The sequence below is a fragment of the Pyrgilauda ruficollis genome, unplaced genomic scaffold, assembly GCF_017590135.1.
Source record: "Pyrgilauda ruficollis isolate IOZ18807 unplaced genomic scaffold, ASM1759013v1 scaffold195, whole genome shotgun sequence".
In the NCBI taxonomy this organism is placed as follows: domain Eukaryota; kingdom Metazoa; phylum Chordata; class Aves; order Passeriformes; family Passeridae; genus Pyrgilauda; species Pyrgilauda ruficollis.
Window position 1 is genome coordinate 51,736 of NW_024518651.1, and position 18,302 is coordinate 70,037.

General features: G+C 62.7%; 4 protein-coding genes across 5 annotated transcripts in view; 2 read left to right on the forward strand and 2 right to left on the reverse strand.

Annotated features, from left to right (window-relative positions):
- Positions 1 to 669, reverse strand: part of DDX56 (DEAD-box helicase 56) — a 7,043-nt gene extending 6,374 nt beyond the window's left edge. The window contains exons 1-2 of the mRNA XM_041465943.1: positions 574 to 669; positions 145 to 306 (exon numbers count right to left, since the gene is read on the reverse strand). Of these exons, the coding sequence (XP_041321877.1) occupies positions 145 to 306; positions 574 to 636 (225 nt within the window). The 5' untranslated portion in view covers positions 637 to 669. The remainder of the gene's footprint in view (positions 1 to 144; positions 307 to 573) is intronic.
- Positions 670 to 896: 227 nt separating this feature from the next.
- On the reverse strand, positions 897 to 3,982 carry TMED4 (transmembrane p24 trafficking protein 4). Its single transcript, XM_041465936.1, is given in 4 exon segments — positions 897 to 1,408; positions 2,099 to 2,245; positions 3,135 to 3,260; positions 3,563 to 3,982. Coding segments are annotated over 4 exon segments (843 nt in total). The 3' UTR covers positions 897 to 1,258.
- Positions 3,983 to 4,053: 71 nt separating this feature from the next.
- LOC121352747 lies at positions 4,054 to 6,886 on the forward strand. Of its 2 annotated transcripts, XM_041465935.1 has the most exons (5): positions 4,054 to 4,510; positions 4,676 to 4,736; positions 4,842 to 4,930; positions 5,005 to 5,135; positions 6,005 to 6,885. In XM_041465935.1, the coding sequence occupies exons 1-5, from the start codon at positions 4,054 to 4,056 to the stop codon at positions 6,215 to 6,217; spliced, it is 951 nt and encodes a 316-aa protein (XP_041321869.1). In that variant the 3' UTR covers positions 6,218 to 6,885. The 2 variants fall into 2 exon arrangements, with proteins under 2 accessions (XP_041321869.1, XP_041321868.1); XM_041465934.1 differs by having other exon boundaries at positions 4,054 to 4,736; positions 6,005 to 6,886.
- Positions 6,887 to 7,231: 345 nt separating this feature from the next.
- Positions 7,232 to 11,318, forward strand: LOC121352741 (interleukin-36 receptor antagonist protein-like). The gene is made up of 5 exons (XM_041465923.1): positions 7,232 to 7,873; positions 8,011 to 8,120; positions 8,583 to 8,726; positions 9,313 to 9,437; positions 10,667 to 11,318. The coding sequence occupies exons 1-5, from the start codon at positions 7,845 to 7,847 to the stop codon at positions 10,862 to 10,864; spliced, it is 606 nt and encodes a 201-aa protein (XP_041321857.1). The 5' UTR covers positions 7,232 to 7,844; the 3' UTR covers positions 10,865 to 11,318.
- The last annotated feature ends 6,984 nt before the right edge of the window (positions 11,319 to 18,302 follow it).

Below are 18,302 nucleotides of genomic sequence, written 5' to 3' on the forward strand. Positions count from 1 at the left end.
GTGCCCCCCGGTATCCCCGGTGCCCCCCGGTATCCCCGGTGCCCCCCAGTGCCCCCCAGTATCCCCACTGCCCCCAGTATCCCCACTGCCCCCAGTATCCCCGGTGCCCCTGAGTGCCCCCCGGTGCCCCCAGTGCCCCGGTACCTCTTTGATGCCCAGCAGTTTGTGCAGCAGGGGCAGCCCGTACGCTCCGGTTTTCCCCGAGCCCGTCCTGGCCCGGGCCAGCAGGTCGCGGCCCTCCATGGCCAGCGGGATGGCGCGGGCCTGGATGGCCGTGGGCACTGCCCAGCCCAGCTCTGCCACCGCCTGCGGGCACCGCGCCGGCTGTCACCGCCACGGTGACCGTCCGGCCCCAGTGCCACCCCACGGACAGCCCCATCCCATGGGGACGGTCCCCAGTGTCCCCCCACCCCGGGGGACTCCGGTGTCCCCTCACCCCTGAAGGGACTCCAGTGTCCCCGTCCCCTCCCCTCAGCGGGACCCCTCACCCCTGCGGGGACCCCGGCGATCGCTGCCCGCAAGCCCCCGCCCTCCCCAGCCGAACCCCGTCCCGGTGCCCCGCTCGCCCCTCACCCTCAGCAGCCGCCCGTCCAGCCCCATGTGCTCGAACCCCTTCTCCTCCATCTCTGCCGCCATCTTGGCCCCGCCGCCCACACACACAAACACACTTCCGGCCGCGCTGCGCCGCCCACAGACACTTCCGGTGGTGCGCCCAGAGCGCCCCCAGAGCGGCTGGAAGCTTACAGCGCCTCCTGGCGGGGGAGGACTGACAGCATCCCCGACACCCCAATATCCCCCCGGGGTTGATTTTTGGGGGGAAACCGCACTTTGGGCAGGCAGCTGAACGCTTGGAGCGCCAGGACCCCCTCCCCGCCCCAAAAACGCACCGACACCTCTTGGTGGAACCAAAAAACCTTTATTTCCCCCCCAAAAAAACCACCTTGTGGAGTGGTGCTTCTCTGCTCTCCCCCATGGCAGGCAGGGCACCCCAAACCCGCAGCGAGCGCCCCGGGATGGGTTTGGGGTCCCACAAGGGAGTGGGGGGCTCTCCCCAGCACCCCAGGGTGGGTGGGATGGGTTTGGGGGAGCCCTGGGGGTCCCAGAAGGGAGCCAGGATCCCTCCACAGCACCCAGGGGTGGGTGGGATGGGTTTGGGGGAGCCCCTGGGGTCCCTCCCCAGCACCCCAGGCTGGGTGGGGTCCCCCATCACGGGGCTGAGGGCGGGTTTTGGGGTGCCCCCCGAGGGGGTTTTGGGGGGCTACACCAATTTCTTGGCCTCGAAGAAGCTCTTGAGGTGCCGCATCTGCCAGAGGCCGGTGAGGATGAGGATGACGGTCTGGGCGATGGACCACCAGAGCACGCGCTGGTTGGTGCTCTCGCTGGTCATGCGGAACCGCTCCTCGCGGTACTGCAACACCCAGCCCGAGAGTCACCCCAAAATCCGCGCTGGAACCCCAGAGATTCACCCCAAAATCCGCACTGGAACCCCAGAGATTCACCCCAAAATCCACGCTGGAACCCCAGAGATTCACCCCAAAATCCGCACTGGAACCCCAGAGATTCACCCCAAAATCCGCGCTGGAACCCCAGAGATTCACCCCAAAATCCCATAAATCCCCCCCAAACCCCACAGATTCATCCCAATATCCACACTGAAACCCCAGAGATTCACCCCAAAATCCACAATGAAACACTAGAGATTCACCCCAAAATCCACACTGGAACCCCAGAGATTCACCCCAAAATCCCATAAATCCCCCCCAAACCCCACAGACTGGCTGCTTGGTGCTCTCGCTGGTCATGCGGAACCGCTCCTCGCGGTACCGAAACACCCCAAAAACTCCCAATGAAACCCCAAGGATTCACCCCAAAATCCCAAAAATCCACACTGAAACTCCGATTCACCCCAAAATCCCAAAAATCCACACTGAAACCCCAACAATTCACACCAAAACCCAAAAAATTCACGCCAAAATCCCATGAATTCAACCCAAAACCCCGCAGACTGACCCCAAAGCCCGCAGACTCACCCCAAAACCCCCCGGAGTGCCCCCAAATCCCCCAGCGACCCCAGAGCGCGCGGTCTGGCCCCGCTGACCCTCTGGTAGTTCTGCTCCTTCTGGATCTGCTCCACCTGCTCCAGCAGCTGGCGCGCGCGCAGCTGCAGCTCCGTCAGCTTGTCCCGGGCAGCGATCTCGGGGTAGTTGTTGGTGTGCTCGCCCACCTGGATGTCCAGGTGCACCCGCTGCGGGACGGGGCACGGGCTGGCACCGCGGCTGGCACCGGCAGCGCCAACCACGGCACCAGCCAGGGCACCAACCACGGCACCAGCCAGGGCACCAACCACGGCACCAGCCAGGGCACCAACCATGGCACCAGCCGTGGCACCAACCATGGCTCCAACCACGGCACCGACCCATGGCACCAACCAGGGCACCAGCCAGGGCACCAACCACGGCTCCAACCATGGCACCAGCCGTGGCACCAGACATGGCACCAGACATGGCTCCAAGCATGGTGTCAACCATGGCACCAGCCGTGGCACCAACCACGGCACCAGCCAGGGCACCAGCCAGGGCACCACCCACGGCTCCAAGCACGGTGTCAACCATGGCACCAGCCGTGGCACCAGACATGGCACCAACCATGGCACCAACCACGGCACCAACCACGGCACCAACCAGGGCACCAGACATGGCACCAACGAGGGCACCAACCATGGTGTCAACAATGGCACCAACCATGGCACCAATCATGGTGTCAACCACGGCACCAACCAGGGCACCAACCATGGCTCCAGTAATGGCTCCAACCATGGCACCAGCAATGCCAGCCATAGGGAGGGCACACAGCCGTCATGAGCAGTGGCACCAGGGCTGGCACAACCTTGGGGAGAGCACAGGGCTGGCACCAGCACTGGCACTTCCCTGGGGCTGGCATGGGGGTGTGGGCACAGGGCTGTCCCCAGGGCTGGCAGGGGCCGTGGGCACAGGGCTGCCCCCAGGGATGGCATGGGGGTGTGGGCACAGGGCTGCCCCCAGGGATGGCATGACTGCTGAGTGGGCACAGGGCTGTCCCCAGGGCTGGCAGGGGCCGTGGGCACAGGGCTGTGCCAGGCTGCCCCAGGGCATTACCAGCTTGCCCCCGGCGAACAGCGCCATGCGGGTGGAGTTGGAGTGCAGGCAGATCTGGTGCTCGCCCGGCGTGTGCGACGTGAAGGTGAAGCGCCCCTCGGAGCCGTACTGCCGCGACATCACCACCTGTGCCAACCGCGACACTCAGGGCACGGGCACGGCCGCTGGCACCCCCTGGGGACACTGTCAGGGCCATGGGCACCAGGGCATGGCCACCAACACCCCCAGAGCACTGGGGTATGGCCACTGGCACCACCTGTGCCAACGTGGGGACACTGTCAGGGCCATGGGCACTGGGACATGGCTACTGCCACCGCCTGTGCCCGCAGGACAGTGTCAGGGCCATGGGCATGGCTACTGGCATGCCCGGGGGGTGCCCAGGGACCCCTCCCCGTGCCTCGGGGGGGTGTCCAAACCCTCTCATGGACCCCTCCCCATGCCCAGGGGATGCCCAATAATCCCTCCCCGTGCCCAAGGGATGCCCAGGAATGGTCTCTCCCGTTCCCCCCTCACGGCCCCCGCCATTCCCGGCTCTCCCCGCCGCCGCCCGCACCGATGACCATGGTCTCGTCGGGGATCTCCTCGATGAAGCAGCGCTTCTCGGTCTCTCCGATGTGGAAGTAGAGCCCGTGCGCGCCCCAGCCCAGCAGCAGCACCGCGGCCATCGCCGCCCTCAGCGCTTCCCACAGCGCCGCCATGGTTCCTCCTGCCCTCCCGCCGGGGGCGCTCTGCGCGTGCGCCAGCTCCTCGCCCGGCTCAGCGCGCACGCGCCGCACACTCAGCGCACGCGCAGTGCTGCCCTCAGTGCCCGGCCCGTCCCTCGCGGCTTCGCGCCTCGCTCTGCGCATGCGCAACACCCACGGCCACTCAGCGCTCCCCACGCCGCCCCTGCGCGCTTCCCGCCGCTTCCGCAGCGCGCATGCGCGCCCTCCGCCGCTGTGGCGCAGCGGGGAGGGCGCTGCTCTCTGGCTCCAGAAACCGGGGGTTCGAGCCCCGCCGCAACCGCCATGGGCGTCGCGGTGTCCCTGCTGCGTGTCGCGCTGTCACCCCCCCCCGCCATGGGTCCCCTCGGTTGTCACCCCGCGGGGGTGCTGAGCAATGGCGGGGGCGGGGCGCGCCCTTCTCAGCAGTGTGGCAACACCACCGGCAACTTTCTTCCTTCCTTCCTTCTTCCCTCGCCGCCGCCCGCTGCGCCCGGAGCCGGGGTCCCACCGGAGCCAGGGGTGTCACAGGAGCAGGGGGTGTCACAGGAGCCGGGGGGGCCACCAGAACCGGGGGTCTCACAGAAGCCGGGGGTCTCAGCGGAGTCGGGGGTGTCACAGGAGCCGGGGGTCGCACCGGAGCCGGGGGTGTCACAGGAGCCGGGGGTCTCATGGGTGAGCGCTGCCCGGGGACCCCGCGCACGGCCCGGAGGGGACACGGAGCGCCTGGCACGGCCGGTGCCCTCGGGAGGGGTCCCCAAGGCTCGGGGGGCGCGGGCAGGGGGCGCGGGGGTCTCCGGGTGGCCGCCCTCAGCCTCGCCCTCCTCTTCCTCCGCGCAGAGGCCGAAGGCTTCGCCCTCTGCCACGCGCCCGCGCTGCAGACCAAGGTGTTCCAGTACCGGTAAGGGACAGCGGGGCTGGCAGGGGACAGCGGGGGTGGCACCGAGGGGTGGCACCGAGGGGTGGCACCGAGGGGTGGCACGGCTGTCCCCGCTTTGCCCGGCAGGCTGTGGGACGTGAACCAGCGCTCGCTGTACCTGCGCGACGAGCAGCTGCTGGCCGGGCACCTGCAGGGCGCCAACGCCGCGCTGGAAGGTGACACGGGGACACCGCGGGGACACGGCGGGGACGCGCGGGGACGCGCGCTGAGGTCCCCGTGTCACCTGCAGAGAAGGTGTTCTGGGTGCCCAACCGCGCCCTGGAGCCCGCGCGGCTGCCGGTGATCCTGAGCGTGCGGAGCGGCTCCCGCTGCCTGCGCACCGAGCGCGGCCCCGGCGGAGAACCGCGGCTGCGGCTGCAGGTGGGGACAGCGCGGGGACAGCGCGGGGACAGCGCGGGGACAGCGCGGGGACAGCGCGGGGACAGCGCGGGGACAGCGCGGGGACAGCGCGGGGACAGCGCGGGGACAGCGCGGGGACAGCGCGGGGACAGCGCGGGGACAGCGCGGGGACAGCGCGGGGACAGCGCGGGGACAGCGCGGGGACAGCGCGGGGACAGCGCGGGGACAGCGCGGGGACAGCGCGGGGACAGCGCGGGGACAGCGCGGGGACAGCGCGGGGACAGCGCGGGGACAGCGCGGGGACAGCGCGGGGACAGCGCGGGGACAGCGCGGGGACAGCGCGGGGACAGCGCGGGGACAGCGCGGGGACAGCGCGGGGACAGCGCGGGGACAGCGCGGGGACAGCGCGGGGACAGCGGGGACAGAGGGAACAGCACAGCGGGGACAGCACGGGGACAGCGCGGGGATAGCGCGGGGACAGGACAGGGGACAGCGAGGGGATAGAGGGGGGACGGCGGGGGGACACCGAGGAGACAGGGACAGGCATGCTAAGAGGATGGGGACATCACAGGGTTGGGGACGGAGATGGGGACACCGTGAGAATGGCGACATGGCAGGGATGGTGACATCAAAGGGTTGGGGACACCTAAGGAGACGGGGACACTGTGGGGGTGGTGATGAGGATGGAGACACAGAAGTTTTGGGGATGGGACGCCATGGGGAGGGGACAGCTGGGGACACAGGGACCTCAGGGGTGGGACATTGAGGGACAGGGACACGGGGGCCACAGGGGTGGGACACTGCTGGCTGGGGACATCACACCGTGCCCAGCCGCTGGCACACGGCGCCCGGGGGCTGTCCCCGCGGGTGACACGGCGGTGTCACCGCAGGACGTGGACATCCGGGAGCTGCCCCGCGCCGGTGACAGCGCTGTCGCCTTCACCTTCTTCCGCTCCTACCGGGACGGGCTGTGGCGCTTCGAGTCGGCCGCGCACCCCGGCTGGTTCCTGTGCACGTCCCCGCGCGGCCACCAGCCCCTGGCGCTCTGTCGCCACGGCGATGTCACCTCCCAGCTGCTCGACTTCTACTTCCAGCTCTGCTGAACGCCCCCGGTCCCCGCGCGGGGACAGCGGAGCCCCAGGGTGGTGGCATCTTCCTGGGGAGGGTGGCATCCCCCTAGGACGGTGACATCCTCACCCCAGGGTGGTGGCATCTTCCTGGGGAGGGTGGCATTCTCCCCAGCGTGGTGACATCCTTACCCCAGGGTGGTGACATCTTCTTGGGGAGGGTGGCATCACCCCAGCACGGTGACATCTTCCTGGGGAGGGTGGCATCCTCACCCCAGGGATGGTGTCGTCCCCCTGCGGAGGTGCCATCCCCCCCAGCATGGCGACATCCTCACGCAGGGAGAGTGACATCCTCGCTCCTCGGTGACATCTTCCCCAGGGCGGTGACATCCATCCGGGACCGTGCCATCCCCCCTTCTTCGGGGCGTGCCATCCCCCTGGGGACAGCGCCATCCCCCTGGGGACAGCGACATCCACCCGGGGACAGCGACATCCACCCGAGGACAGTGCCATCCCCCTGGGGACAGCGACATCCGCCCCGGACGCCGGTGCGGGAATAAAGAGATGCCGAGGCCACGCGGTGCCCGAGTGTGGGTGGCACACGGGTGGCACACGGGTGGCACGGCGGGGACAGGGCGGGGCTGGTGGCCCCGCTGGATGTGTCACCGCGGCGGAGTGGCCGCTCTTGCGCCACCCGCGCGATGGGGACAGGACGCGGCCCCTTCCCGGATCCGGTGGGGCCGCCCGGGGACAGCGCGGGGACAGCGCGGGGACAGGGGGCACACGGGGGTGTGGGGACAGGGGGTGGGGGACAACAGGGAAGGTGGCATTTTGGGGACAGGTCACCATGGGGACAGCGCACATGGCATCTTGGGGACAGGGAGTGGGCGACAATAGGGAAAGGGAAGGTGGCATTTTAGGGACAGGTCACCGAGGGGACAGAGGGCACAAGGGAATGTGGGGACAGGGAAAGGGGACAGTAGGGACAGGGAAGGTGGCATTTTAGGGAGAGGGGACAGAGCCATGGGATTTTTGGGCTTTGGGACCACAGGAACAGGGGACACAGGGACACCATGGGGATACCACGGGGACAGAGCACATGGGATCATGGGGACAAGGCACACAACACCTTGGGGACAGGGCACCCCGGGCCTTGGGGACAAGGGACACAGGGATGGGACACAGGGAAACTGGGACCAGGGCACGTGGGAATTTGGGGACAGTGCTCACAGCACCTTGGGGGCAGCACTCATGGTGACAATGGTGACAAGGTGATGTCACCACAGGGACGGGGCACAGGGGCCTGGCAGGGGCCACCCACCGGGCACCATGGGACAGGGGACACTGGAGACACGCCTGGCACAGGGGACACGGCACAGGGGACATCCCCGCCGCGGTGACTGCGGGCATCAAGGAGGTGGCGTTTCGCCATGGCTCGGTGTCACTGTCGCTGTCACCCAGCCCAATTCGCGGGGCGGGCTCTGTCCCCGCCCCGCCCGGCCCTATAAAGCCGCTGTCACCCGCGGGGACACGGCCCAGAGGACAAGGGACAGGATCCCGGGAGGTGGCACATCCGCAGGTGCCACCGGGGACGGGGTCAAGTTCGGGGACAATCCTGCTGGCACGCGGTGTCACCTGTGCCACCTTCTCCGCCGGCCCAGCCATGTCACACACGTCCAGAGCTGCCCTCAGGTGAGCGGGGACAGCGTGGGGACAAGTGGGGACAGCACAGGGACAGCGTGGGGACAGCGTGTCCCCTGCCTCATGCCTGGCAGTGTCACCTCCCTCCCTCCCCGGTGTCACCTGCCCTGACCCCTCTGTCCCCGCAGGGGGACACCCCGGGGACACCGCCCGGGGGTCACGTCGGGCAACGGGGACACGGCCGAGAATGTCATCGACCCCGACATGGTGGCCTTGTTCGAGGACTTCCTGGGGACAGGTGGGTGCAGGTGCCCCCGTGTCCCTGTCCCCATCCCTGCTCCAAATGTCCCTGTGTCCCTGTCCCCATGTCCCTGCCTGTCCTTGCCCCACGTGTCCCCATGTCCCCATGCCCATCCCTGTCCCCATGTCCCTGTCCCCATGTCCCCACCTGTCTATCCCCATGTCCCTGTGATGTCCCCATGTCCCCGTGTCCCCTGTCCTTACCTGTCTGTGCCCCTGTCCCCGTGTCCCATGTCCTGTGTCTCATGTCCCGGTGTCCCCGTGTCTCATGTCCCCATGTCCCTGTGTCCCATGTCCTTACCTGTCCATCCCCATGTCCCCCTGTCTATCCCGATGTCCCCATGTCCCGGTGTCCCCGTGTCCCATGTCCCCACCTGTCTGTGCCCCTGTCCCTGTGTCCCGTGTCCCCCTGTCTCTCCCGGTGTCCCGTGTCCCATGTCCCGGTGTCCCGTGTCCCCAGAGATGGCGGTGGCGTTCGGGGCGGGCCGCCCCGGGGCCCAGCCGTACCACTACGTGCTGCGGGACACGGAGCAGCAGGGGCTGTGCCTGCGCCACGGCCACCTGGTGGCCACCAGCCTGCAGGGGGCCAACGCCACCCAGGAAGGTGCGTGACACCCGGGGACAGAGGGGACAATCCGCGGGTGACACCCTGGGGGGGGACAGGGGTGACAATCCATAGGTGACACCCTGGGGGACAATGGGGACAATCCACGGGTGACACCAGGGGGGGACAGAAGTGACACTCCATGGGTGACACCCTGGGGGGGGACAGGGGTGACAATCCATAGGTGACACCCTGGGGGACAATGGGGACAATCCACGGGTGACACCAGGGGGGGACAGAAGTGACACTCCATGGGTGACACCCTGGGGGGGGACAGGGGTGACACTCCCCGGGTGTCCCTCTGGGGGTGACAGGGGTGACAATCCGTGGTGTCCCTCTGTGGGGATGGGGTGACACTCCCCGGGTGTCCCTCTGGGGGTGACAGGGGTGACAATCCGTGGTGTCCCTCTGTGGGGATGGGGTGACACTCCCCGGGTGTCCCTCTGGGGGTGACAGGGGTGACAATCCGTGGTGTCCCTCTGTGGGGATGGGGTGACACTCCCCGGGTGTCCCTCTGGGGGTGACAGGGGTGACAATCCGTGGGTGTCCCTCTGGGTGACGGCGGTGCCACCCCCGTGTCCCACAGAGCCCATCAGCGTTGTCCCCAACCGGCACCTGGAGCGCCAGCGCTGTCCCCTCATCGTGGGCATCCGCGGTGGCACCCGCGCCCTGTCCTGTGGCACCGGCCCCGAGCCACGGCTGAGCCTGGAGGTGACACGGGGACACAGGGGGGACCGAGGGTGGCAGAGGGGACACAGGGGGACACATGGGACATGGGGGGGACAGGGGGTGACACAGTGTGGGGCACTGGGGACACAAAGCGGGGACAGGCCAAGGTGGGACAGCTTGAGATGGGTCAGGGCAAGGTGGGCAACCCAAGGTGGGTCAGTCAAGGTCGGTTAATCCAAGGTGTGTCACCCAAGGTGGGTCAGTCTGAGGTGGGTTAATCCAAGATGGGTCAGTCAAGGTGAGTCAGTCAAGGTCGGTTAATCCAAGGTGTGTCACCCAAGGTGGGTCAGTCTGAGGTGGGTTAATCCAAGATGGGTCAGTCAAGGTGAGTCAGTCAAGGTCGGTTAATCCAAGGTGGGTCACCCAAGGTGGGTTAATCCAAGGTGGGTCAGTCAAGGTGGGTCAACGCAAGGTGGGTCAGTCAAGGTGGGTCGACTGGAGCTGGATCAACTCAAGGTGGATCAGCTCAAAGTGGGGACACCCTGTGGTGGTGGGGACCCAAAAATGCGTCAGCCCAAGGTGGGGCACCCAGAGGTGGGGCACCAAGGTGGGGCACCAAGGTGGGGAAGCCAAGGTGGCCATCCTGGGAAGAGTCACCCCAAGGTGTGGTGGGCACCCAGGGCTGGGTCAGCCCAAGGTGGGGCACCCCAAAGTGGCATCATCCCAAAAACCGTGCCACCAGGAGGTGGTGTCACCAGGAAGTGGGGATTCCCCAGGGCGGGGTCACCTAATGATGGCATCACCTGGGGGTGTGGTCATCTGGGGGTGCGGTCACCTGATGTTGTTGTCACCTGGAGATGGGGTCACCTGGAGTTGGGGTCAGTGTGGGTTTCCTCGAGGTGGTGTCACCTGGGCATGGGGACACCTGGGCATGGGGACACCTGGAGATGGGGTCACCTGGGCATGGGGTTACCTGGAGATGGGGTCACCTGGAGATGGGGTCACCTGGGCATGGGGACACCTGGAGCTGAGATCACCTGGAAATTGGGTCAGTGTGGGTTCCTTGAGGTAGTGTCACCTGGACGTGGGGACACCTGGGCATGGGGTCACCTGGGCATGGGGTCACCTGGAAATTGGGTCAGTGTGGGTTCCTCGAGGTGGTGCCACCTGGAGATGGTGCCACCTGCAGATGGCTGTCCCCCGAGGTGACACCGCCAGGCCACTGTGCTGTCACCGCTTGGTGCCACCATTTGCCGTCCCCCGCCCGGCAGGACGTGGGGCTGCTGGAGCTGTTCTCGGGTGACAAGGACAGGGCCACGCCCTTCACCTTCTACAAGACCTTCGGGGGCTCCACGCACACCTTCGAGGCCGCCGCCTTCCCCGGGCTCTTCCTCAGCACGGCCGCGGGCCCGGGCGAGGCGCTGGCCCTGGCGCCCGGGGCCACCGCCTTCTACCTGCGCCGCAAGTGACAGTGACACCCAGGGGACACCCATGAGGGGACATTCCTGGTGCCACCGCCTTCCACCTGCGCCGCAAGTGACACCTGGGGACATCCGGGAGTTGGGGACATCCATGGTGCCACCGCCTTCCGCCTGAGCCGCAAGTGACAGTGCCACCACCAGGGACATCCATGGTGGGGACATCCATTCCCCAGTGCCACCACCTTCTACCTCTGCCACAAGTGACACCCAGGGGACACCCATGAGGGGGACTTCATGGTGCCATCGCCTTCTACCTGCACCACAAGTGACACCTGGGGACATCCGGGAGTTGGGGACATCCATGGTGGGACATCCCTGGTGCCACCGCCTTCTGCCTGAGCCGCAAGTGACAGTGACACCCAGGGGACACCCATGGTGGGGACATCCATGGTGCCACCGCCTTCTACCTGCGCCACAAGTGACACTGAGGGGACATCAGGGGTTGGTGACATGCAGGGGCTGGGGACATTTATGGTGGCAGGACCTGCAGGGGTTGGTGACATCCATGTGGGGGACACGTCCGTGGGTGGAAGGGACCCCCGGGGCTGGTGTCACTCCCCGGTGAATAAAGTGCCAGCTGCTGGTGTCACCTCGTGGGTGTCACTTTGGGAGGTCCGCGGGGCAGGACCGTCCTTTTGGGGTCAGAACTCTCTTTTTGGGGTCAGGACCATTTGGGAGAGAACCAAACCCGCCGGGGAGCGCCCCAAAACCGCCCTAAAACCCGCCCCAAACCTGGAGGGCACCGCCCCAAAATAAACGGGAACCGCCCCAAAACAAACAAGAACCGCCCCAAAATAAAGAGGAACCGCCCCAAAACAAAAGGAACCGCCCCAAAACAAAAGGAACCGCCCCAAAACACGCCCCAAAATAAACGGGAGCCGCCCCAATCCTGCAGGGAACCGCCCCAAATCTGCTGAGAATCCCCAAAACTGCCGGGAAATGCCCCAAAACAAGAACCGCCCCAAAACCAACAGGAACCGCCCCAAAATAAACGGGAACCGCCCCAAATCTGCTGAGAATCCCCCAAAACTGACGGGAATTGCCCCAAAACTGACGGGAATTGCCCCAAAACTGACGGGAATTGCCCCAAAACCGCCCCAAACCTGCCCCAGAGCGGGGTGGGCTGATCCCAAAACCGGGGAATCAGGGATGGAAAGTTTGGGATGAAAATCTGGGAAAATGGGGCCGATCCCAAAACTGGGCTTCAAAATTCGGGATAAAATGATGGGAAAATGGGGCTGAGTTCATCACTGGGGCATCAGGGATTGTAAATTTGGGATGAAAATTTGGGAATTTGGGGCTCAGCCGTCCCTGGGAATATTTCCCTCACTCCCATCTTTGGGATTCAGCATTTCCTTCCCAAATATCCCCCCCAAAAAACCCCAAACCACGAATTTTTTCGGGAAAAAAATTGTTTTACATCACTTAAATAACTCCAAGCCAGGTTTTTAGGATGGGGGGAAAAAAAACCAAACAAAAAACCCAAGACCAGGCGATGACAAGAACATCTTTATAGGAATCAAAATTAATTTAAACCAGGCGAAATAAATTAAAACATTAAATATTAACTTTCAGTGCAACATATACAGAAGACACGAGAGTAACCATGACTTTTTTTCTAAAAAAAAACAAACCCAAAACAACCCCAAAAACAACCCCAGAACAGAGGGAAAAGCTCCAAAAGGGTTGGTTACTGAGGGGAAATTAAGGTTGTGCCTCCAGCCCGAGGAGGTTTCCTGGGATTGAAATTCATCTATTATTAATAAAAAGCTGGGATTTGTCCCCAAAAATAAGCCAGGCTCGGGGTTTTTTTTTTTTTTCTGTAAAAAAATAAATCCCCATGCTGGCGGGGGTTTGGGTTAAAATCCCAAATATTTGGGTTTGAAAAACCCCGGGAAAACGCCCCAAAAGTCGAGGGAAAACCCAGGAAAACGGCGGGAAAAGGGGAAAACGCCCCAAAAAGGACCCGAAGCGGGGCAGGGGGGAGGGGACGGTCCTGGGGGGTCCCCAGGTGTCCCCAGGTGGTCCCGGGTCTGTCACACACCTGTGGGGACGGGAATGGGCTCCTGTTTCCCATTAAACCCCACCAAGCCCCCCTGGTCTGAGTTATCCCCGGCGGGAATTTCCTGCTGGGGATTCTTTGGGATCCAGGCGCTTCCGACCCAGCCCCGGTCCCGGGCTGGATTTAGGGCGGCCCCAAAGGGAGGGGGATGAAGGCTGGGATGGGGCCGGGGTGTCCCCGTGTCCCCAGAGCTGAGGGGGTTTTAGGGGCTCTTGGGGGCTGGAAACCCTTTCCTTGTAGGGAAACCCTTTCTTTTGGGGCCAAAACCTTTCCTTTTGGGGCCAGAACCCCTTTGTTTCTGGGGGCAGAACCCCTTTGTTTTTGGGACCACAACCCCTTTGTTTTTGGGATCAGAAATCCTTTATTGGGGGGCCAGAACCCCTTTGTTTTTGGGATCAGAAATCATTTTTTTGGGAGCCAGAACCCCTTTGTTTCTGGGATCAGAAATCCTTTTTTTGGGAGCCAGAAACCCTTTGTTTTGGGGCCAGAACCCCTTTGTTTCGGGTCCAGAACCCCTTTTTTTTTGGGACCAGAACCCCTTTGTTTTTGGGGCCAGAACCCCTTTTTTTTGGGATGAGAACCCCTTTTTTTGGGGCCAGGAAACCACTCCCGGTTTCCCCTCAGAGGTCAGGGCCGGGATCCCAGCCAGGGCCCCGTAACCCCCGAAGAGGAGGGGTGGCACCAGAAAACCCCAAAATCCCCGCGGGGCACTCACCGCTCCGGCCGGCCGTGCTGTTGTCCAGCGCGTGGCACGCGGCCAGCAGGACACCTGGGGAGGGACACACGGGGTCAGCCCAAAAAAACCCCCCCCAAAAAAACCCCGGGGGGGGATTTAGGGTCGCCAAAACCGCCCCCGGAGTTTTAAGGAAAACACGGGAATTTTGAGGAAATTTTTAAGGGAAAAATCTCCGAGATTTTAAAGGAAAAATCTCAATATTTTTAAGGAAAATTCTCAATATTTTCAAGGAAAAATCTCAATATTTTCAAGGAAAATTCTCAAGATTTTCAAGGAAAAATCTCAAGATTTTCAAGGAAAAATCTCAAGATTTTCAAGGAAAAATCTCCAAGATTTTAAAGGAAAAACCTCCAAGGTTTTAAAGCAATAACCTCCAGGATTTTCAAGGAAAAATCTCCAGGATTTTCAAGGAAAAACCTCCAAGGTTTTAAAGGAATAACCTCCAAGGTTTTAAAAGAAAAACCTCCAGGATTTTAAAGGAATAACCTCCAGGATTTTAAAGGAAAATGCAGGAATTCCCTGTGGGGGTGGAATGAGGGGGTCCTGGCAGGAACGACCCCCCCAAGTGACCCCTTGGAGGGGACAGGGTGGCCCCCCTGGCCAGGAGCGATCCCAGGGCACGGAGCCAACTGGGATTGACTGGTTTCCCGGGGTTTTCCCAGGATTGACCAATTTCCCAGGATTTTTCCCCGTTTCCCGCATGGTTTGGATCCAGTGGCACAGAAACGGCGGCGGGAGGGACACGGAGCCTGGGGCAGCACGTCCTGCAGATCCCGGCGCCTCAGGAGCTTCAGGGATCCACCCAGTGATCCTCCACAGCTTCAGGGATCTAGGATCCACCCAGGGATCCACCGGAGCCTCAGGGATCCACCCAGGGATCCACCAGATCTTCAGGAATCCACCATGGGTTCCTCCACAGCTTCAGGGATCCAACCAGGGATCCTCCACAGCTTCAGGGATCTAGGATCCACCCAGGGATCCACCGGAGCCTCAGGGATCCACCCAGGGATCCACCAGATCTTCAGGGATCCACCATGGGTTCCTCCACAGCTTCAGGGATCCAACCAGGGATCCTCCACAGCTTCAGGGATCTAGGATCCACCCAGGGATCCACCGGAGCCTCAGGGATCCACCCAGGGATCCACCAGATCTTCAGGGATCCACCATGGGTTCCTCCACAGCTTCAGGGATCCAACCAGGGATCCTCCACAGCTTCAGGGATCTAGGATCCACCCAGGGATCCACCGGAGCCTCAGGGATCCACCCAGGGATCCACCAGATCTTCAGGGATCCACCATGGGTTCCTCCACAGCTTCAGGGATCCAACCAGGGATCCTCCACAGCTTCAGGGATCTAGGATCCACCCAGGGATCCACCGGAGCCTCAGGGATCCACCCAGGGATCCACCAGATCTTCAGGGATCCACCATGGGTTCCTCCACAGCTTCAGGGATCCAACCAGGGATCCTCCACAGCTTCAGGGATCTAGGATCCACCCAGGGATCCACCGGAGCCTCAGGGATCCACCCAGGGATCCACCAGATCTTCAGGGATCCACCATGGGTTCCTCCACAGCTTCAGGGATCCAACCAGGGATCCTCCACAGCTTCAGGGATCTAGGATCCACCCAGGGATCCACCGGAGCCTCAGGGATCCACCCAGGGATCCACCAGATCTTCAGGGATCCACCATGGGTTCCTCCACAGCTTCAGGGATCCAACCAGGGATCCTCCACAGCTTCAGGGATCTAGGATCCACCCAGGGATCCACCGGAGCCTCAGGGATCCACCCAGGGATCCACCAGATCTTCAGGGATCCACCATGGGTTCCTCCACAGCTTCAGGGATCCAACCAGGGATCCTCCACAGCTTCAGGGATCTAGGATCCACCCAGGGATCCACCGGAGCCTCAGGGATCCACCCAGGGATCCACCAGATCTTCAGGGATCCACCATGGGTTCCTCCACAGCTTCAGGGATCCAACCAGGGATCCTCCACAGCTTCAGGGATCTAGGATCCACCCAGGGATCCACCGGAGCCTCAGGGATCCACCCAGGGATCCACCAGATCTTCAGGGATCCACCATGGGTTCCTCCACAGCTTCAGGGATCCAACCAGGGATCCTCCACAGCTTCAGGGATCTAGGATCCACCCAGGGATCCACCGGAGCCTCAGGGATCCACCCAGGGATCCACCAGATCTTCAGGGATCCACCATGGGTTCCTCCACAGCTTCAGGGATCCAACCAGGGATCCTCCACAGCTTCAGGGATCTAGGATCCACCCAGGGATCCACCGGAGCCTCAGGGATCCACCCAGGGATCCACCAGATCTTCAGGGATCCACCATGGGTTCCTCCACAGCTTCAGGGATCCAACCAGGGATCCTCCACAGCTTCAGGGATCTAGGATCCACCCAGGGATCCACCGGAGCCTCAGGGATCCACCCAGGGATCCACCAGATCTTCAGGGATCCACCATGGGTTCCTCCACAGCTTCAGGGATCCAACCAGGGATCCTCCACAGCTTCAGGGATCTAGGATCCACCCAGGGATCCACCGGAGCCTCAGGGATCCACCCAGGGATCCACCAGATCTTCAGGGATCCACCATGGGTTCCTCCACAGCTTCAGGGATCCAACCAGGGATCCTCCACAGCTTCAGGGATCTAGGATCCACCCAGGGATCCACCGGAGCCTCAGGGATCCACCCAGGGATCCACCAGATCTTCAGGGATCCACCATGGGTTCCTCCACAGCTTCAGGGATCCAACCAGGGATCCTCCACAGCTTCAGGGATCTAGGATCCACCCAGGGATCCACCGGAGCCTCAGGGATCCACCCAGGGATCCACCAGATCTTCAGGGATCCACCATGGGTTCCTCCACAGCTTCAGGGATCCAACCAGGGATCCTCCACAGCTTCAGGGATCTAGGATCCACCCAGGGATCCACCGGAGCCTCAGGGATCCACCCAGGGATCCACCAGATCTTCAGGGATCCACCATGGGTTCCTCCACAGCTTCAGGGATCCAACCAGGGATCCTCCACAGCTTCAGGGATCTAGGATCCACCCAGGGATCCACCGGAGCCTCAGGGATCCACCCAGGGATCCACCAGATCTTCAGGGATCCACCATGGGTTCCTCCACAGCTTCAGGGATCCAACCAGGGATCCTCCACAGCTTCAGGGATCTAGGATCCACCCAGGGATCCACCGGAGCCTCAGGGATCCACCCAGGGATCCACCAGATCTTCAGGGATCCACCATGGGTTCCTCCACAGCTTCAGGGATCCAACCAGGGATCCTCCACAGCTTCAGGGATCTAGGATCCACCCAGGGATCCACCGGAGCCTCAGGGATCCACCCAGGGATCCACCAGATCTTCAGGGATCCACCATGGGTTCCTCCACAGCTTCAGGGATCCAACCAGGGATCCTCCACAGCTTCAGGGATCTAGGATCCACCCAGGGATCCACCGGAGCCTCAGGGATCCACCCAGGGATCCACCAGATCTTCAGGGATCCACCATGGGTTCCTCCACAGCTTCAGGGATCCAACCAGGGATCCTCCACAGCTTCAGGGATCTAGGATCCACCCAGGGATCCACCGGAGCCTCAGGGATCCACCCAGGGATCCACCAGATCTTCAGGGATCCACATTCTCAAGATTTTCAAGGAAAAATCTCAAGATTTTCAAGGAAAAATCTCAAGATTTTCAAGGAAAAATCTCAAGATTTTCAAGGAAAAATCTCCAAGATTTTAAAGGAAAAACCTCCAAGGTTTTAAAGCAATAACCTCCAGGATTTTCAAGGAAAAATCTCCAGGATTTTCAAGGAAAAACCTCCAAGGTTTTAAAGGAATAACCTCCAAGGTTTTAAAGGAAAAACCTCCAGGATTTTAAAGGAATAATCTCCAGGATTTTAAAGGAAAATGCAGGAATTCCCTGTGGGGGTGGAATGAGGGGGTCCTGGCAGGAACGACCCCCCCAAGTGACCCCTTGGAGGGGACAGGGTGGCCCCCCTGGCCAGGAGTGATCCCAGGGCACGGAGCCAACTGGGATTGACTGGTTTCCCGGGGTTTTCCCAGGATTGACCAATTTCCCAGGATTTTTCCCCGTTTCCCGCATGGTTTGGATCCAGTGGCACAGAAACGGCGGCGGGAGGGACACGGAGCCTGGGGCAGCACGTCCTGCAGATCCCGGCGCCTCAGGAGCTTCAGGGATCCACCCAGTGATCCTCCACAGCTTCAGGGATCTAGGATCCACCCAGGGATCCACCGGAGCCTCAGGGATCCACCCAGGGATCCACCAGATCTTCAGGGATCCACCATGGGTTCCTCCACAGCTTCAGGGATCCACCCAGGGACCCACCAGGTCTTTAGGGATCCACCCAGGGCCTCAGGGATCCACTGAGCTCCAGGGATCCAGGATCTACCCAGGGATCCACCCAGGGATCCACCAGATCTTCAGGGATCCACCGTGGGGTCCTCCACGGCCTCAGGGATCCACCCAGGGCTTTGGGGATCCACTGGAGCTTCAGGGATCCACCCAGGGTTTCAGGGATCCACCATGGCTTCAGGGATCCAACACAAATTCAGGGATCCACCCAGGGCATTGGGGATCTACTGGAGCTTC

Bases quoted from the DNA above. Each gene is read 5' to 3' on its own strand.
- LOC121352747 (XM_041465934.1), top strand. From the start codon at position 4,054: ATGCGCGCCCTCCGCCGCTGTGGCGCAGCGGGGAGGGCGCTGCTCTCT. The intron at 4,931-5,004 runs GTGACACGGGGA...TGTCACCTGCAG, and splicing joins CGCCAACGCCGCGCTGGAAG to AGAAGGTGTTCTGGGTGCCC. The intron at 5,136-6,004 runs GTGGGGACAGCG...GTGTCACCGCAG, and splicing joins AACCGCGGCTGCGGCTGCAG to GACGTGGACATCCGGGAGCT.
- LOC121352741 (XM_041465923.1), top strand. From the start codon at position 7,845: ATGTCACACACGTCCAGAGCTGCCCTCAG. The intron at 7,874-8,010 runs GTGAGCGGGGAC...CTGTCCCCGCAG, and splicing joins ACGTCCAGAGCTGCCCTCAG to GGGGACACCCCGGGGACACC. The intron at 9,438-10,666 runs GTGACACGGGGA...CCCGCCCGGCAG, and splicing joins AGCCACGGCTGAGCCTGGAG to GACGTGGGGCTGCTGGAGCT.